At 38.9% G+C, this 19,948-nt stretch overlaps 4 protein-coding genes and 1 pseudogene across 9 annotated transcripts in view; 4 read left to right on the forward strand and 1 right to left on the reverse strand.

Annotated features, from left to right (window-relative positions):
- The window catches only part of LOC146487485 (putative skeletal organic matrix protein 5), a 139,891-nt gene that overhangs the window by 51,795 nt on the left and 68,148 nt on the right, over window positions 1–19,948 (forward strand). Inside the window, exon 1 of one of the 5 annotated variants that reach the window (XM_085088312.1) lies at window positions 13,065–13,262. The exons of 3 other annotated variants lie outside the window; for them this stretch is intronic. In XM_085088312.1, coding sequence (XP_084944438.1) covers window positions 13,088–13,262 — 175 coding nt within the window. In that variant the 5' untranslated portion in view covers window positions 13,065–13,087. Of the gene's footprint in view, window positions 1–13,064; window positions 13,263–19,948 lie in introns of those variants that run through there. One more of the 5 variants, XM_085088341.1, reaches the window with a different exon arrangement.
- On the forward strand, window positions 684–8,164 carry LOC146487489 (putative skeletal organic matrix protein 5). Its single transcript, XM_085084650.1, has 5 exons — window positions 684–690; window positions 1,061–1,186; window positions 1,999–2,032; window positions 3,985–4,126; window positions 7,144–8,164. The coding sequence occupies exons 1-5, from the start codon at window positions 684–686 to the stop codon at window positions 7,666–7,668; spliced, it is 834 nt and encodes a 277-aa protein (XP_084940776.1). The 3' UTR covers window positions 7,669–8,164.
- Window positions 8,493–9,896, forward strand: LOC146487490 (uncharacterized). Its single transcript, XM_085084660.1, has one exon. The coding sequence runs from the start codon at window positions 8,493–8,495 to the stop codon at window positions 9,402–9,404; it is 912 nt and encodes a 303-aa protein (XP_084940786.1). The 3' UTR covers window positions 9,405–9,896.
- Window positions 10,046–11,240, reverse strand: LOC146487491 (uncharacterized). The gene is made up of 2 exons (XM_085084670.1): window positions 11,128–11,240; window positions 10,046–11,022 (listed from the first exon to the last, which is right to left on the reverse strand). Exon 2 carries the CDS (start codon window positions 10,931–10,933, stop codon window positions 10,046–10,048), a length of 888 nt encoding a protein of 295 aa, XP_084940796.1. The 5' UTR covers window positions 10,934–11,022; window positions 11,128–11,240.
- Window positions 13,971–15,422, forward strand: LOC146487492 (putative skeletal organic matrix protein 5; annotated as a pseudogene). The gene is made up of 2 exons (XR_014857835.1): window positions 13,971–14,057; window positions 14,671–15,422. The product of XR_014857835.1 is annotated as a putative skeletal organic matrix protein 5 (transcript).

Genomic DNA, 19,948 nt, shown 5'->3' on the forward strand with positions numbered 1-19,948 from the left:
GAACGCTTTAAAAAGGGTTTAAGGCTAATTTACATTTTCATGGGATAATCTCATATCATCATCATCATATTATGTATTTACCCTTGGATTTTAGAGTAGGTTAATGCAGCTAATACCTCCGAGCATTTTCCCATCCAACCATGAGAATATACGTACAAAGACCAGGGGCCCGTTTCTCGAAAGACCCGGTAACTTATCGGGCCCGATAAGTATATTTTTAAATGTTTTTTCGCCGATTACACAGTGATTATAGACATGGTACTTAGCCAATGTCAGTCATACAGTTACAAGATTTTAAAATTTAGTATTCAAAGCTAGCAAAAAAAGACTTCTGCGAAGAAACATTTATCACCAAAATCACTTATCGGGCCCGGTAAGTTACCGGGACTTTCGAGAAACAGGCCCCTGACCACAACACCGAGAACTACTTCCCGTACTCTTTGCGAACAGTGAGTGGGTTTTTAACGTCTCACGGAGTTATTTACAAACAAGGTTTGTGAGACGGGGCCTACGGTTAACCATTTGCAGATGTCAGAATTAAATTTTGCAAATTAAGGCAGCACTTTCTCCTCAGTTATTTAAAGACCCTGAGTCCGGCCGGGATTTGAGCCCGCGACCTCTGGCACGGTAGTCCGGCACTCTACCAACTGAGCTAACCGGTCGGCGTTCTACATATAACAATAATGCAGGGTGAGAATCAGCACCATTAGAAACATCTGTAGCACTGCCACAGATCAGTCTCGCCAGCTAAGGCATGGTTTTTGTCAAGTTGGGCAGATAGGCCCGATTAATCAGTGCGTGTAATATAGCCTTAAGCTTGATTAGATCAGAAAGCAACCACTCTAAAAAAGAGTACAGTTAAGACTTTCTTACACAACTAACTTCAAATAATGATTTAGGAATTGGATCAGATTTCCTTTATTTTATAAGCTATCCAGACCCCAAATAGCCTTAATCTACTTGACGAGTTTGTGGGTTAATTTTACTCAATATCCCCTTGATCTTAGTAGTTTTTAATGAACTAAAAGATTTACGACGTTTTCTTATTTTATTTATACAGATATCAACGAGTGTTCTACTGGAAAACACAAATGCAGTGCTCATGCTGTGTGCAAAAATACCAGGGGATCATACAACTGTACTTGTAAACCGGGATATTACGGAAATGGAAGAGATTGTGAACCAGGTTAGGTTAAATGGGCAACTTAAAGGAGTGTTTAAGGAAAATAAGCCACATGTCGATTGTGCATACGGACATGAAAATTGTGCATGGAGACACGCCTTGTAATAAGGTCGATGCAGTTATGATATTTTGGCTTTTTAAAGTGAAAATGAGATTGACCTTTAAAAAGCCTTTTAATCTTAAATTTTTAAGAGGAGAAAACCTGGATGCAGCTTTTCATGCTTGACACAAAAATCCTTTCAATTTTCGTTGGGCATTGTTAACTAATAGGTCTTGAGGGATAGCTGATTTCAGAGACAAATTATGTGCGCGCAAAGGAGGCTTATAAGGGGTTTAAACTACACACGCCTGTGTAATTTGCACACACCTTAGCTATGAAAGATGGGGGCATTAGCTGTATGAACCCGATATTCTATCAAAATCGCGCGCGCAACACACTGAAGGTGAAAATGCGAACTAAAATCGCGCGAGCACGAAATAAAACCTGCAGAAAACATTTTTGCCCCAAAAATTTTGCGTCGTGATCTGCCTTGAAATTTGCAGTTATTCTGTTTTCTATGGAGTTGAGATATCATCGTGGTGATCACCATGACGTCACAACTGGCCTTAAAGAGTTTCTTGATGGCAGAGATGTAAAGATATCCATACATTGCCTACATGATCAGAAATGCCTTTTTGCAGTTTTTTTTTGTGCTTCATCCACTAAAAGGAAAGAAACCCTTGGTGACACTGTCCGTGAAGAGCGCTTGCAATGTTTAATAGAGTGCATTTAACAAAGTGAAAGTTGTATATTTTGTTTTTACTTTGTGTTGCAGTTTTGTCATGCAAGGAAATTTATGAGAAAAAGTTGTGAGTAACAGTACGCCATCTTGAATACCTTACAAGCAAGCATTAATTTAAGACCACGGGGTGACACTAAGTGGTACTCTTATCATTAAAGAAGTGAGCTTTGTTCTGGTTCGCTTTGCAAAAGGCACATCAATTTGTAACGTTACTTTTGTTTTTCATATGGGCTTGGTGGCCATCTAGAATTAAGCAGCTGCATTCGCTGATTAACTTGTTAGGATCTTTCGATATTTTGAACAGCACTGTTAAGCACAGAAATGTCACAAAGACTAAATAAAAATTACTTTTCAAGTTACATTATATTGATCTCCGTTTAAGACATTTACAATGGGTGCTAACTTATGTAAATAACTTAGGGCGGATAGAATCTGATTGTACGTTCAAAATCGGCTTCCGTTCACTGCTACAAAGGAACTCGTGAATGAGGAAATTAACAAATGGTAAACGACCCAAGGTGCACTATTCAGTTATGGATGAACGCGGGAGGTTGCCTAAAGTACGTTTTTTTATTTATCATTATTTTTTTAAAGTTACACTACAGCTACTACAAAAAAAAAGACGACAGAAACTAAAAAAGTACAAGTATAGCGTAATGGTTGTTCGAGGCTTAGCCGACTCCAGCTTCTTGTGTGCACACAGAGGCACCAATCGAAGCGCACTCTTTACGATAGTAATAATAATAATAATAATAATAATAATAATAATAATAATAATAATAATAAAGATAGTAATAATAAAGAGATTATTGAATTATATTATTATTATTATTATTATTATTATTATTGTTATTGTTATTATTATTATTATTATTATTATTATTGTTAATAAGAGTTGTTTTTTCGTCATCAAGGACAGTATTTTAATATAATAATAGTTCTTTTTATATACTTTTAACTTGTAAATATCGATTTTGCACGGAATATCTCATTATTATTATTATTATTATTATTATTATTATTATTATTATTATTATTATTATTATTATTATTATTATTATTATTATTATCGTATGGCTGCAGAGCTTTTGCTGTTTCGGCCCCAAAACTCTGGAACAAACTACCTGTCGAGATCCGTTCTTGTGACAATTTAAATCTTTTTAAACATAAACTTAAGACTCATCTTTTTTCGAATTATTTTAAACAGATATGATTTTTTAAAAGTTTGTAAAGCGCTTAGAACAGAACTGGATAAGCGCTATATAAGTAGTTATTATTATTATTATTATTATTATTATTATTATTATTATTGTTATTATTATTGTTATTATTACTGTTATTATTATTATTATTATTATTATTATTATTATTATTATTATTATTATTATTATTATTATTATTATTATTATCTGTTGATCATAATTGACGTCGAAATATACCTCAGGGGCATCAGAACCCTGGGCCTAGTTGTTCGATCAAAGCCCGATTAAACTAATCCTGGATTAACGTCAACTTTGATTCGAGTTTAATAACTACTCATTTAAGATTCTTCCAAAGATTTTTGTCCCTCAATTTTAGACTTAGACTTGTCTTTAACATTAGCTTAACATTAAGTTTAAAAAATCACTGTAATGAGCGAGATGAATGCCTCGCTTAACTTTTAATCGTGGACTAGCGTTAATCCGCTTTCGGACAACCAGGCCCAGTTGTTTAAAGACCAATTAAGCTTACCCTTGGCCTGGGATGTCAACCTTGATTACATACATACAAATATATATACCTTATTGGCCCCAAGTGGGCTTTTCAAAATAAAGTTCAATTTCAATCACTTAGATCAAGTTCAAACACTAATCAATGAAATTCTTTCAAACGATTTCTGTCCCGCCTTTCAAGAGGCTATTTTTAATTGTTGATCAGAGTTAATTGGCTTTCTAACAATTGACACTGTTTGTAAGCAGCCCTTTTCAAGTTATTCGCGACAGATGACCATATGTCTTAAATGCTACATCTGTTTTACAGCGGCGATGAAAGCAAAGCCTACAATATGATAGTGGGGAGTCAAATCATTAGCGTTTACTGCCATATGGTTGATGCCCACCCTGCAAGTGGAAACTGCACAAAAGGTGGATGGACGCTGGTCATGAAGATTGACGGAGAAAAGGTACAGCCAAAGTATTTTACATCAGGACTTTGTTAAATAACTGGTTAAAATCTCAATTTTATAATTGTCATTATTTTTGTAATATCTGGTTTCTGGTTTGTGATCATGCGGAAGCCAAATTATGCGAAGCTGTAATCTGCGGGAACAGTAGATTGTATGTAAGTTATTTCCACGACATTGAGAGAAAGTAAGGGCCTTATGCCTTTAGATGCGCAAGGCGTCTCACGTAGAATGAATAAAAATCAAACCATGCCTGCAGTCGCAAATGCGCCTTTATAACCGCAGTAGATTTCAGGGGCACCCAACGACACCATTTAAGTAAAATATTTAAACTTTACCGTTATCTCCTATGTTCCCAGGTCGTTTGGAAGCCTCTAAAGGCTTATTTGTATAAGCTAATATAGTTTGATCTGCTCGAATGCTTTAGGTGAAAATTTAAGTTGCTGAAAGTTTTACGAAACCGAATCTTATATCTCAAAGTTTGCCCACCGTAGTTACTGGCTTTAGGAATTGTTAGCTAACCTTTTCCTCATATTTTTAACGTTATACTTGCCATCCGAAAACCAAAGAAATTAGTTTACCAGTGTTACTAAATTTCGAGCCGACACTTTGCCGAAGAAAACTTTCTTTAAAATCAAATCCGAATTTCTGTAGTGATTAACTGAATCTCAATTGATACATCTCCACCTGAAATTTTGGTTAATCTTCGATTACATGACGTCAGAGCTAACAGTAGTAAGTGACGATACAGGGGTGGATCCAGAAAATCGAGAAAGAGGGGGTCGAAAAAATTGTTGTGAGAGCACAATCCCCAACCCCACCCCCCCCCCCCCCTTAGGCTCGATTTCCAGCCGCTGTTATCGAGGAACAAAGACCGGACTCGAGAGAGCGGCGGAAATCGAGCCTACCCCCCCCCCCCCCCCCCCCTAAAACGATTGACTGCATAATACCAATGGAAGGACGGATACAAAAACTTTTCAAAGAATACAAGAGAAAAAGAGGGGGCAACGACCCCTCGCCGCCCCTTCCCTCCCCCACACCCACCCTCCAAAAGCCACCCCTGATAACATACAAACAAATATAGTGAAAGCAGAGCATGCAATTCGCTGGAGAAGATATAAAAGTGTTTCAGTGTTTCAGGAAAAGGCGCCCCCTGGGAGGAATTGAATTCCAAGAGAGGAATTGAATTCCAAGAGACTAACCAAAGCAAAAACAAAGCATTACATTCTCGCCTGAAAAATACAAAGAAATTGCCAAAGAAATGTCACGGACCACCTTCCGATTGGCTGTTCAATTTGTGACCAAGATTTTACCCATATAACCTGGTTGGATCTAGCTGTGGCTACTTTCTATTGTTTTGGATCAAGAACAAAATCTTCCCGAATATAGTTGGAGCAAACAGAGAAGCAGTCACATCACCAAAATAGTCATCGTTGTCTTGCCTATAGTTCTCATACTCATTAATAATTTCTGAAGAGGGAACAAAGAAAATCACAACCGTGAAAGAGGTTTTAAACTGTGATCTAAATTAACATAACATTTGGTGAACTTTTTCTTTTAGTTTTGCCAATAATTATTCAAGTTTTGAGAAGCTATTTAAACCACCAGAAAGATTGTTTCATCCGATTTCCAAACACCTCGAAGTTCGGTTTTGGGAAATCGGACGAAACACTTTTACTCGTTTGTGATATATTACATAATCGCCGCGATGCGACCACCCACCAGTATGACTATGGAAAATCTTATTTTGGTCCAAACGATGAACATCAGTCCATCATGATCACTTTGTCTATAATGGTAATTGAACTGAGTGGAGTGCAATTTGTATAGGTAATCAAATGATTCCGAGTACAATTTGGAATAAATGAGCACGAGTAAAATTTTAAAAGGCTAACAAAATTGCACGAGCCCGCAAGGCGAGTGCAATTTGTGGTCTTTTAAAATTTTATAAGTGCTCATTTATTCCAAATTACACAAGAACAATTGTTTGATTACTTGTTAATAATATACATACAAAAATTTCAAATGGGTTTTTTGTTTATTTCTTGTCTGTCAGCTAATGCTTCGCCTACATGTATTTGATTGGTTTCAAAAATGACAAGCTTGAATGACATACATTTTCATACGAGGAAAACATGCTAAAAATACCATCTCTCAAGCATGTTTTCCAACTGACTGGATTTCAGGAGCCGGGGCGTTGCAGACAGTCCAGGCTAATGGGGAGGGGGGGGGGGGTACTCCCATAATTTTTAGCTGGGGGTGTGCCGCCGGGACTCTGAGAACCTTAAACTATACTAGACCATGTTAACCTTTATTTTGCAACCCTATTCTAGAGTAAACACAGAAAATTCCTACCTACCCTAGAGTTACGGCTTCCAGACTTGCTATTTCCTGCAACTCGTTTACTGTTATCGTCTAAGATACACACCATAGTCACATTTTCTTTTAAATAATGCCCTTAAAGTTTATTTATACTTGTTGAGTTTCGTTCCTTTATCAAGTCCTAAACTTCAGGTTAACCTGAGTTTATAAAGAACTGTCATAAGTTGCCTTTGGTACAACTGCAAAATACTCGACTTTTTTCACGTTTCTGTATTTTGGCGGTCAGCCGGTTGTCACCGTAAACTCATTATAATTGACGGCAGTAAAACACGTAAATCGTTCGTTGGGTTGTGAAGTTCAGAGTCCGTATATTGTTGGAAGGTACAGTAACAACTGTGCAACTGGCTATCATTGAATATCTCTATTATTATTTGGGAAGGCAACCTCTCACTACAATTTCGAACGCTTGAAAATCTAAGTTGCAGAAAGTTTTAGGAAAACTAATCTTATTACCACATCTAGTAACCAACTGTTGCTGGCTTTACAAAATGCTCGCTGACCTTTTTACGCGTGCAAAATTAAATGTGTTCATCATCAAGTTTTCATGATCAGTGGGACAACTCCATGGTTTTGGAATAAATGAGGCAGATTGGTTGGCAAGTGATTGTTTAATAATGTGAACTTTTTATCTTTAGAAAACCTTCCATTATGGTTCCATCCTTTGGATGGACAAAAACACCTTTAACCTTGCTGGAGGAAAGACTGGATTCGACACAAAAGAGACGAAGCTACCAACCTACTGGAACACCTCCTTCTCCAAGATCTGCCTCGGTATGATGATCAACCAACAGATCAGGTTTATTGTCATAAATAAGCAGGCCAGTTCGTTGTATTCACTGATCGCTGATGGAAAATACCGGGCCACCCAGCTGGGTCGTGACAAGTGGAAGTCGCTGATTGGTTCTCAGGCATCCATGCAGCGCAAGTGTAACAAAGAAGGCTTTAACGTTAAGAGTGGCATACATTACCGTGCTAAGGCAAGAATTGGTATCATTGGTAACGACGAAAATGGCTGCAGTTGGACTGAGTCCAGAATTGGATTTGGAGGTGGTGGAGGACCTAACAACAATAACACGTGTGGAAACGAGGCTCTAGCTAAAAATAAGGCGGACAATGGAGACAAAAGCATCAAGACCATGGGATTCATCTTTGTGCAATGAAAAGGGAACTACAGAAAAGCGAAGTTAACTAAGGTTATTTGAATTTAAGCCTAGGCGCAGTATTCGCTCAAACTGGCCGTTTTGTAGAGACTGATTTTCAATGTATAGTTTTTGGTTACAGAACTGCTGTTAGATGAGAAATCTGTCAACGGTGAAAAATATTTACAACGCAATTATTTGGTGTTAAATTAGTTAAAGGCATTTTACTTGGTGTTGGGACTTATTACAAATTATATTTCGGTTTGGGGAATATCACCGAAAAAGACCAGTTGACTCATTTCCTTCGTTATGCAGCTCTCTAGAGATAACAGACTTATGCCGTGTTTACATTCGAACGTTTACCGCGGTTCAAATTAACTGAGGTCAAGTAACTAAACCATGGTACATTTGTACAGTGTTTATACTGGCTCAAATAACTTAAGTTGATCTGTCAACACCGACAAATAAACATGATACAAATCGAATTGGCGGGAAGTACAAGCTATTGCGCGCGGTTTTGAAACATGGTCGCTATCAACCGAAGAGCGGTGGTTCTTATAGTCATTGCTTTTTACTTTTTAGTATTTGAGCAGCAAATAGAAGCCTTGCGATTACAGCAGCTGTTATTATTACAGCACCTCAAGAAAGTGAGGCGAAAACGGCTGATTTTACTCCAAATTATTCAACAAAATAGCAGGCGCGCGAGACGCGCCTGGACATGGCCAAGGAATCAATTTTGGTTCGAAAATCTATTACATGGAGCTTTTGTTGAGGACTGGTGGAAGGAAAACTTCCGAATATCAAGGCGTACGTTTGAGTTTATTGTGCGGGTGGCTGGTCCGGAGATGGCAAAGAAAGACACCAGGCTGCGGCAATCTATTCCAGTGCAGAAGCGAGTAGCGGTGGCATTATGGCGACTAGCAACCGGTGACACATACCGATCTACAGGGCTGCAATTTGGTATTGGACGTTGTACAGCCATGTTGATAAAACAGGATTTTTGCAAAGCCATCGCTAAACGCGCTCAAGAATTTATCAAATTTCCAGAAACGGAACAAGAGGTGCTACAAAGTATAAGATTGTTTACAAACAAGTCTCCATTTCCCCAAGTAGTAGGTGCAATCGACGGTTGTCATATTGCTTTGAAAACAGTGCCCGTGGATGAGCGGATTGATTACTTCAACCGAAAGCAAGATTATTCTGTTGTGATTCAAGGTGTTGCAGATGCGTCATTTCGATTTCTCGATATAAGTGCAGGCTATCCTGGTAGCATTCATGATGCCCGTGTTCTTCGTTTAAGTAAACTGCACATGGAAATTGAACAAGGCAACTGGCTGAAAGGGCCTACGAAGCACATTTCGGGCTCAGAAATTGGACCTCTACTTGTAGGGGATTCAGCATATCCCTTATCCGTTTGGCTTATGAAGCCTTTTAAGCAAACACGTACGCTAAGTGAAAGCCAACTGCGGTTTAATCGTGCTCTCAGTCAAGCCCGTGTTGTTATCGAACAGGCCTACGGAATCCTGAAAGGGCGATGGAGGTGCCTTTACAAGGCACTCGAAGAAAAAACAAGCAGGGTGCCCATCACTATCTTGACATGCTGTGTTCTTCACAACATTTGTATAGATGTTGGAGACCCTAGCGCCATAGACATAATGGAAGATGATGATGACGACATGGATCAAAGTTTTAATGGAGACGTATCACCAATTGCGTCTGATGTTAGAGAAAATATTATAGAATATTTGTCAGCTTAAGGAAATAGACAAAGTCCCTCCTCCTGTTAATGTCATTTTTTTTTTTATTTTTTGCGGTGGATAACTCACTGTAATGATAACAATAATAACAACTGTAGTCAAAAGTGTCTGTATACATCTATGTAGCAAAGGAAAATGACATCTCTACAAACTTTTCAACTGTTTTGTTTACAATACAATGATTATGAGCAACATTTTCAAATCAGTTACAACAATTGAATTTTCTGAATAAAAGTAGAATGAATGTAATTCGAACATTTTATGATTTAAATTAACTTTTAAATGATATATATGTTTAGCATTACACTGCTAAAATACTTATAATTTGAAAATACCTATTGTTTGATTTGTAATCACAAAAAGTTGGTCGACATATATATTCGGAAACTTCAGGCATTTCCTAAATGTTTGTACTTGAATTTACTATTTCCAGACAACAGAACGCAACAATAAAAAGACTAAAATTGTAGGACAGTGAAAGGGCGTATTTGCATGCTCATTCTTTTCCTTTACTAACGTCCTTAAGGATGTTCCCGAGCATTGCCAAGGCATCCATAGAAAACTTTTGTTGATCTCTCTTGTGCTGCCTGTCAGCCTCAGCCATTCTTTTCATAAATGCCTCGTCTCTTTCTTCACCCGTTCTAGAAAAGACAACAACGTGGGCTCGTCCACTCCAGATGGCCCTTTGCCCTTCTTTCGGATACTTCTCTTCGCTGGCTTTTCCTCAGCGGCGCGCTTCCTTGCTGGCTTTTATCCACGTCAGCCTCGCGCTGCTTCGGTGTGCTGGTCAATGGCTTTTTGTTTTTTCCTTTACTTTTAAAAAACAGGGATTTAGCGAAGTCAAGCGCCTTGTCGTCATCAGAGTTATCGGCATTGGAAGGCTCTGCGCATTCAGAGGAAGTTCCAGCTTGAGGGGATACATCCCTATGAGCAGACCTCTTTCTTTGATTTCGGGCAGCTCTATAAATTTCTTCATCCAAGCCTTCTTTTTCTTGGATATCGCGGTCCATTTGCGATATTTCCGGTGAGCTATTGACGTCCAAGACGTGAGAACTGCTCTCAAGCACGTGGCGTGGATCGACCGATTCTCTTTTTCCCATAATTTCGTCCATATCATTGAAGTGTTTGGGAATTAGGTCTTGCCCTTCATCGCCTTCACTTTCATTGTCGGACACATCGCCTCCTCTGCCATATCCTGTTGAACGGAGTTTGTCCTTTGCGCCTTTATATTTCTTTGTTAAATTTGCCATCTTGTTTTTGCATTGTTGAGGCGTTTTGTCGCTTTCAACGCTTTCTTCTCTGCATTTGGAATGCAGCTGGCGGGCTATAGACTGCCATTCTGGCGAATTGAAGGATTTATAGCGCAGCCTTTCCTCGTTTTCTCCGAACAACTCAATTAATATTTTCTCCTCCGTGTCCGTCCACCGATTTTTTTTTCTTTTGCCCTTTGCTGGTGTGGCTGTCTTGGGACTGGCTAGGTAATTCTGAACTAGGCCCAGCGGAGTGCATTTCCCACGGCGGCAGAGCATATTGAGGCTGGTAGCTATAGTATGAGCCAGGGTATGCGTATGGGTATGGCGCGCTCATTCGCGAATACTGCGAGTACTGCGGATCTTGCCTACAAGAAAATAGAGAATAAATAAACAAACTGTTTTACGCACTGAAGAAAAAAAACATAAAATAGTTTGAATTGAGTGAAGTAGAGATAGAATATGTTGCTTACCTTTCGGACTGGCTGCCGTAAATATTCAAAAACGTTTCACTATCGTTATTTTGTTCCATATTTTGACGAAGCCCCGACGAAGCAGATCTGAACTTTGCGGCAAATCAAATAACATGACACCAAAACCGGATATATCTGTCAATTTGACCCCGGTTACCGAGCTAAACCATGCCAAATCACTGCATAGTTATAACTTTTACCATGGTCAAATTTCCTTTGTCTTATGCCGCATTTACTGAGGTATTAATTGATGTTTACATTTACCAAAAATTTACCTAGGTAGGTAAACTCTGTAACCGCGGTAAAAATCCCAAGTGTAAACACGGCATTAGTTGTTTTAATGTCTGATTAATCGTATAAATTCTCTTGTCATGAATTTGGTAAGAGCAGCTGTTATTTTCCGCGTAAACACTTTTAACACAAAGATATTTTCAATTAAGTTTCCTACAAATGATAACACCTTGTTTACCTTACTTTTATTGAGTTTTTAATCAATTTGACCTTTCGTCGGTTCTTTCCAGGAAAAAGGTATTGCTCTTACTTTTAATCATTTTTAGTAGAGTTTCTCGGGTTCTTTTACCGAAGTCATGGTAATTGATGTTGATCTTAAAGATCAAGATATCCAAATACAATATCTGTAATTTTAAGTTGTTTTTGAAAGTAAATACTATGATCTTAGGGTGATTATGAAGATAAATATCCATTTTTTTTTTTGTAATCCTGCTATCAACCACGTACTGAATATATAATTTGAACTATAGATTTTGTTGACCACGTACTCACCTTCAACGAATCGACAACTTGTACAATTTTTAAACAACAACTTTTAGTGTTTTTCAGATTATCTTTTTGAAACCTTAGCTTACTGTATAAGTCTGAACTTTGTAATTTTTATATTGGTCTCCCTGTTTTGTTTTGACTGGACAACCCAAGCTTCATGGTGATCTCTTGCTAGAAAAATGTCTTAAGCTCAGCTAACAGATCGAAGACATGGATGCAAATAAGCTTCTTGTAGCCAATCATAGAAGGCTTGCGTAAGATTTAGTTTGCGTTGAGCAGATGGTTGTCTAGCTAGTATAAAAATGGGTGCCTTCTTGTTTAGCGCTGAATTGAGTGTAAAGCAGAGTAAGCTGAACTGTTGCAAGTTCGTTAGGCAATAAAGAAGAGTCAACTGAGAAGCTATTGGATCTTTTGTTGAGTGAACACCGCTAGTTCTCAAAAAGTTCGTTCAACACTGCTTCAGAGAACATAAAAAAAGAGTTTTATTGAAGGATAGATTTCTTTATAAGATTCCTGTATAGTAGATCGGTTGTATTTGCCCGTTCAAAGTTGCGACTGATTTGAACAACAACAAAATCCTTCTTGGCAGGCATCAGCCGATGAGAAGGAAGGAAAACGGGGAATCCAGTTGCTCTTCTTGTTCAATTTAGCCAAACGTTTTGTTTGGAAATGCAGGGAACATAGCATGTCAACTGAAAATGTTTTTTTGCATTCGTGATGTTGCAATGATGACGCAAAAAGTAAACAAATTGAAAACGAAAATATTGTGCACGAGTATGAACTGGTCATGTTCGTTGTGCGGTTCCTTGCTTATTGTTGGCATTTCCATATTGCCAGCGTTAAAACAGAGGTATGGCAGTACCTTTTAGGGTATTGAGCCGAAAAATATAAATGGTGGTAAAATGTCAGCCAACTGCTTTTGGTCCCTCTTAGGAGTAAAATGATTTTCGGTCCTCCCTCCAAAAACAGCATAATTTATCACCTAAACAAAAAACATTAGAGTGAATAAGTTACTAGAACTATGGTTAACTTTGATTGGCTGTAGCTTACTGCTGTCAGGAAAATTTTCGCGTTCCGAAAAATCCCCAACAGAAAAGAGGTGGACTTTAGATCATAACAACGCATTTGAGACACTGCGCTAGTGGAATCTTGAACATTTATCAACTATTTAATCGAAAAAATGCGAGTACTCCGTAACATTTGGTTCTTTGTACTCGTGATTGTAACCGCCGAGGTCGCGTGGCAGACTTCCTCAAGCGCTGTCGAGAAAGCCATAAAATCTCTGGAGGAAACTATGGGAAAGCTCATAGCTGCTGTAAATGGCATTTCTCAAGGGAAACCCACCGTCAAGCCTGGTAAATTTTGCGTAGATCATAAGAAAGATTTGCGTGCGCATCTCGCTTCGAGTCTCCAAGTGGCACAGTCGGCGATGAACTAAGTCGTCTAGGCTTGTGACAAGACTGCGCATATAGAAGGGAAGGGTTGTTCTTCCGTGTAGAACTAGTAGTAAAATCCCGAGCTCTAACTATATTTTTTGCCTTTCGCTCTGTGCTTGTTTCTTAACGTTTTTTTACCGCGTTTTATTTTTGGCGGGGAAGCCCTTTTTCTCCTGCAAGGAAATTTACAATAAGCACAAGTAAGTCAAACATTTTTGAGACAACTGTTGTCCCAGGAGCAATAAGTCACGATTTGCGGAAGCGTTTATAATTAGCTTCTTTTATTCTTCTTTGTCGATTTTAGCAGTTAAATAATAATGGCACTACTCAAGACATGCTAAAGGAGGGATATATGGTTGTTTCATGCATGTTATTAGGCTAGTGTTTCATACCGTTGGCATCTCTGGCAGGAGATTCCCGCCATATCTACGTCAAAAAGGAAGGAAGGAGAAACTCGATTCATTATCACCGCAATAGAATGGTGACAGACATTTTTAAAGTAAAACTCGTTATTTAATATAGGAGTTCTGTCATATATTTTTTTGGAGATCAAGTTAGGAGCAGAAAGGAATTATTAGGTTCCAAGGAAACAAAACTTATTTACTCCAAATGCCATCTGAGAAGGTTCCTGTGTACTGTAACATGTCGCGCCATGGGCTTGGAGCATGCGGATGAGGCGGATGGACGCTGGTCATGAAAAATGATGGCAATAAGGTATCACATGACAACCAACTGTTTGCTGACGTGTACATAGGAATAGGCACGTCAATATAATCGTGATCCGTATATTTGAAGGAATTGCGAAAATGTCCTTTGTACCTTCACGAGTTGTACGAGACATTTGGATTCTCAGTTTTACATATTTGAGCGTTCACTCAACGACGGGGAATTGTTCAAAATCAGCTTTCTCAAAATCCTCGAAAAATGTTTATGAAGGTCATAAAAGTCATTCGAGAAAATCCGAATGCTTTCAAAGCAAATTTATCACAGTAAACATTTGACAGAGTGTTTTTCCAAAGCTGAATATGGGAATAGTGTAATTAACATATTGTAATTTTCCACACATCCGCTCATCGGAAATCGTTCAAAATCTTTCTTTCTCGGGCCAAAACGACTGGAAAATGTTAATAAAGGCAATGAAATAGAGTAGAGAAACTCAGAATGCTGTCAAAACAGATTTCTTAAAGCAAATTTTTGACGAATTGGTGGAAATGGGAAAGGGTAACGTACTGTAATTTTCCTACATGTTTTTTACATATCTATTTATTTATTTATTTATTTATTTATTTATTTATTTATTTATCTTTTTTTTTTTGTTTTTACTCAGCCAATGTTTCACTTCAAGTCCAAATTCTGGAGCAACAAGGTCGACTTCAACCTTCCAGGAGGAAAGACTTTGTTTGACAATCATGAGACCAAGCTACCAACCTACTGGAACACACCCTTCTCCAAGATCTGTCTCGGTATGAAGATCGGACATGAGACAAGATTCATTGTCATCACCAGGCACGCCAACTCCCTGTACTCACTAATTGCTGATGGTAATTATCGCGCCACCTCACTGGGTCGTAACACGTGGAAGTCGCTTCTCGGTTCTTTTGCATCCTTGCAGCCAAACTGTAACAAAGAAGGTTTCAACGTTGTGGGTCCCCATAGAAATAATCCCATAGCTAGAATCGGTATCGTTGGTAACAACGAAAATGACTGCAATACTGGTACGTGACTCCAGAATCGGGTTTGGTACTGGAGGAGCCCATGACGACTCCAACACGTGTGGAAACGAGGCTAAATATGGAGGAGATAACGGAGACAAGCACATCAAAGCCATGGGCTACATTCTGGTGCAGTAACAATCACAAGGAAAAGCTGAGCTTTGCCAGATAGGCCATAAGCCTAAAGTAAAGTAGAGGACAAAAAAAATGTAATCCTTCGATAAGAAAACAGCTTTGTTTAGTTTTAAAAACAACAAACGCAACAAAAAAAATTTGTACTTGTTATGTTCTCTGGCTTCACCAAGAAACATGGATACAGTGTTAATTAGTTTCTTTATAGAAGAAATAAAATTGGCGATGGGACTGACTTAAGTGGTAAAAGTGTTGACAGGAAAGAGAATAAGCAAAGTATTAGCCCAACGCAAGAACACTCAGTTTTTGTAAGCCAACCTTCTCAACTCCGCTGGCCTTCGAAATGATCCCAAATGCACTCAAATTGATTGTACATCCAATTCTTTCCTCCAGAAAATCAACTAAACAACGAGAACACACTTGTTAGGGTGTCTAAGATCTTACTTTTGTTTCTTATCGATTGATCGAGCGATTAATTTCATTCTTTTCTTGCTCGATATTGGAAATTTTGATTCAAATACTAAATGGGGACTCTTTAAAAAAATGGCGGCCTAAACTTAGAGATTGGATTAGTTATAATTATATAAACATAGCAGCTTGTCAGTTCGCGCAAAATTCGTGTCAGTCTCAAGCATATTAAGGCATGGGTCAAGGGCATTTCTGGGTAAAAAACAGAATCAATTCTAACTCTGCAGAAATTTACTGAAAGACCACCAAACTTGGCAGCGGCACAGAAATTGATGATCTTAACTCACTTCTAACCTCGGGTCTTGAAAATAGATGTCACGTGACCGGTTATGATTCTTTTTTTGCCCAAACATAAAAAAGGAAAATGGGTGCCGAGTTTACATATGATACATATCAATTAGAACGTTTCTCTTACTGTCTGGTTATGCCTTACATGAATCTGTCCTGAATGGTTGACCTCAATGTTTAGTAAACGGATTATTTAACAAAATAGATCACGTGACTTATTAAACTTCCTAATAATATTTTAATAAAAGCAAAACCAATTCCATTCAGGACAGATTCAAGTACTATACGATAGAGGCTACAACCACACATGCTAAGCGTCGTGTCACAATGAACCATTCTTACCCCATCTGACAATTAGTTTTGAGCGCAATTGTGACGTCATCAAACAAGTGAAAGCTGCAATTCGTTCATTACAAACTTATAACCACTCTGACGATTTAAAAAACATTGATTTCAAAAATAGGTAGTTTCAAATTCGCGGGGGGGGTCTTAAGTAAAGAATAACCCATGCCTTCACATGCTTGAGGTGGGGAGGGGAGGGGATTTAGCCTAACCAAACCCTTTCGTTCAAGATTTATACATCCTCGAACGACGGGCGATATGGTGGAGACAAAAGGGCAACAAAACTAGCGCTATGGCACGCAGTTAATTAGTCGAGTTGATTGATAGGGTGAAGCCATCCAAAATTTAACCAGGAGCACTTTTCTGTGTTTCTGCAACGTTTTAATGTTTAAATTTTTTACAATGGAAAGTGAAGTTTAAGTATCACTTAATTAGCCTCCATGACTAGCGCTAGAAAGGGCGCGCGTGCACCATATTTTCCTCAGTCCTCTCCCTTCCTAGCGCCTGCCACCCAAACTACGTCCCACTAACTGTACACGAATGGTGTAACAAGACATTTTTCTCTGAAAGTGGATTTCACTCACTTTAGGAAATATCCCAGCCTTTGTAACCGTCATGTAAATCACATAGATGTTAAACACCTGCTCATCCTTCGAATAAGAAATGAGCTTCAGTTTGTAAATGGGCGAAACGTAATATTTTAAAATTTCTTACTGATTTGCTAAGCTAACGCATGCAATTGAATTTAATTGTCTAAATACTATTGCCTGCAGGTCTTATATGAAAAATGTCCTTCAACAAAAGCTGTTGAGTTCAGCCTGTAACAATGAGTCAAGATTGTAAAATCTCTAGAAGAAAATTTGGTGAGAAAGTTTGACCAGCTCATAGCCGCAGTGAAAGACAATGCTCCAGAAAAACTCGGTAATTTCTGCCCGGTAATTTTCTGTCTCTTTAGTTCACTCACAAAATTATAAATTCGCTCTCCCTCTTTCTAGTTTCGCTTATTAGACACCAGTCGCTCATAGATAACATTTCTAGCCCCTTCACATACTTCTTAAAGACATTTTCATAACACTTATTGCTCTCTCCCGCGTTGAAAACAAAATAACTATACTCCTCGATAGCTTCTGGCACAGCACAATGAAGTAACATGTTTACCTTTAGTTTATCTGGTTTCTCATCTTTCGCTTTCGTCACAAGGTAAATTTTAAACTGCACGACAAACTTCCCCTAGTTTTCAGATGCGTGTGCATCCAGCACGAGCGGACCAGGAGCGCGTCAATCTCTTCGGCCGTAAGGACACGTCTTGCCACCGTTTCCGTACCTGCTTGCAAATCCGGCGTTCATTCCTAAAAAGCGCCCACGTCTGACACCATGTTGTAAATCTGTCTCTAACACACTTCTAAACCTTAACCTTAAATATTCTCAAGAAAGAGACGAAGTGAAAACTGTCCAACACGTGCTCTCGCACTGAACTCAAACATGGCCACCAAAACAGTCTGCGGGGTGGCCCAAGAAAACAGTCAGGGACCCAGAAACACGTGGGGTCTCTAGTCAATAACATTACAACACTTGTAGGGTAAAAGATTAATACTAGACAGCCTTTCACAGTCCAGTGTTTTCTGAGGTAGCAGAGGCAGCAGTCCAACCAGCGGTGGGTGTCAGGGGAGGAGTAACTGCTAGAAGTAGGTTCTTCACCTAGTGGCCACCTTTTGAAAAATCAGCTGAGATATAGGGTCAGTGTTACAGGAATAAGGGATAAAGTGTTGCTAGTTATTTACGATCACAAATTTTCTTCATGCCGCTCCCCACTAACTGAACGTCTAAAACAGACTAATATGCCCTAACTTTTCAATTTGATTTGTCTTGTTCACCACCACAGCTAGCCGAGACGTAGCGCTATATCGATGGAGACTGGGTCCTAGTTTGTAAAGGCGCGTGAAGATCTTGTAAACTGTAAAATATGCCCTTTTTTCAATTTGATCGATCTTGGCGCTAAAGGGGTCCACGCTTTTACGCCATCTACGAGCCTTTGTTTACCACCGCAACTAGCCGAGACGGGGTACTATATCGATGGAGACTAGGTCCTAGTTTGTAAAGGCGCATGAAGATCTTGTAAACTGTAAAATATCCCTTTTTTCAATTTGATTCGTCTTGACGGAGAAGGGGTCTACGCTTTTGCCTTGGAGCCTTATACGAGCCTTTGTTCACTACCAAAGGTGGGCGAGACGTCCCAAATGCGCACAATATCGAGGAAGATTGTGAAGGCTCTATGTTTTCAGAGCTTGCGGGTTGAGCTGGGTTTAAGATCTTTGACAGTTTTTTCACTCAGAATTCCTTGCACCACGGGCAAGAAACTGTTAACAGATTCAGAAAGGAAGAAGCAAATGTCAATGGGAAGACTCCCTGGTGGTGGAAGATGCTACTGGCATCAAGGAATCCTTCAACCGCCAGAGCTTGTACCGCGGGAACATCCCGAAGCGGCAGTGCCAGGCGTATCCGTACAGTGTAAACGTGTCTCTCTTAAATAGAAGTTGTCTTAGGAATTTTGATGCAAGGCAAGGAAACTGTATTTGGCATTGGCAACTTATGTGAGAAGTAATTGTTCACGTGACTCAATAGGTAAATCCAGGAAAGCACATTTTATAGATAAGACAAAAACTCTAGAACCTTATAGATTAAACAAACGTCATGAGTACGTCAATTGTGATCACGTGGCTGAGTGTAGTCCTGAGAAGGGCTGTTTGAGGTGACATTGACTGACGTGTCGACAACCAGAGCGGAAGTCATCCACAGTCAAGTAGATTGTGGATCGTCAATAGATGGTATAAATTTCTCTGATTATGTAATTGACCTGATTGATCAACGATGCCGAGATGTTATTGGACGTTTTTCAGTTAAGTCGTGATGTTATTGGCTGTGAAGACTACAAAAGTGATTGGCACGTTTTAAACCCTCTTTTGTAAGTCAAAAGTACGTTGGTCTATTATTAATACAGTACAAAGACTCATTCAATCACTGACTCTCAAATATTTCAGTTAGCCACAAGATGGCTTGGCCAAATCCTTGAAAACAGTCAATCACAATGCAAGAAGATACAAATACATATTAACAGTAATTAAATAGCTAACGATTTACATCTCTATCCAGTTGAATTATAGACCCTTGGCTCTTTTTACAGAAGCAATATTGTTGTCGCTAGTTATGCAATTCCCAGCCGGCACCCTTCCGTTGTTCAATGTTGGGCCTTAAAACTCGTATCAAAGGCATAGATTCCTACTTCGTTCAACATCATTTTAGTGGGGAGGTGAGGGGGGAGGGGGGAATCATGTCTAGATTTGTTCCGGGGAGGCCTCCGTCCTGAACAAGTTGGTCAGAATTGTACATAGATTCCGTTTATTATGCTTGGTACAATAGCTACTCTTCAATCTCTAACTCACCAAATGTACGTCAATTTAGTAAAAGTCTCATTGGGCCACTGAACTTTGTCTAACAGCCAGCTAAAAGATCTCTTAATAATTCTTAAGATTTACCAAACAAAACGTGCGTCATTATGGTAAATACAAAAAGCCACCTGCTAAGATGTTATATTCAGTGCTTCCACTAACCGATTTTTCTTTTGAAGCACGTCTTTTTCCCTTTCCTTTCCTTTCTTACTTTGCT

This window comes from Pavona decussata, unplaced genomic scaffold, assembly GCF_977016875.1.
Source record: "Pavona decussata unplaced genomic scaffold, jaPavDecu1.1 SCAFFOLD_16, whole genome shotgun sequence".
NCBI classification, from domain to species: domain Eukaryota; kingdom Metazoa; phylum Cnidaria; class Anthozoa; order Scleractinia; family Agariciidae; genus Pavona; species Pavona decussata.

Excerpts from the sequence above, each read along its gene's own strand:
- LOC146487489 (XM_085084650.1), top strand. Across the intron at positions 2,033-3,984 it reads GAAATTTATGAGAAAAAGTT|CGGCGATGAAAGCAAAGCCT; the intron begins GTGAGTAACAGT and ends TCTGTTTTACAG. Across the intron at positions 4,127-7,143 it reads TGAAGATTGACGGAGAAAAG|AAAACCTTCCATTATGGTTC; the intron begins GTACAGCCAAAG and ends TTTTATCTTTAG.
- LOC146487490 (XM_085084660.1), top strand. The coding sequence starts at position 8,493 with ATGGCAAAGAAAGACACCAGGCTGCGGCAATCTATTCCAGTGCAGAAG.
- LOC146487491 (XM_085084670.1), bottom strand. The coding sequence starts at position 10,933 with ATGCTCTGCCGCCGTGGGAAATGCACTCCGCTGGGCCTAGTTCAGAAT.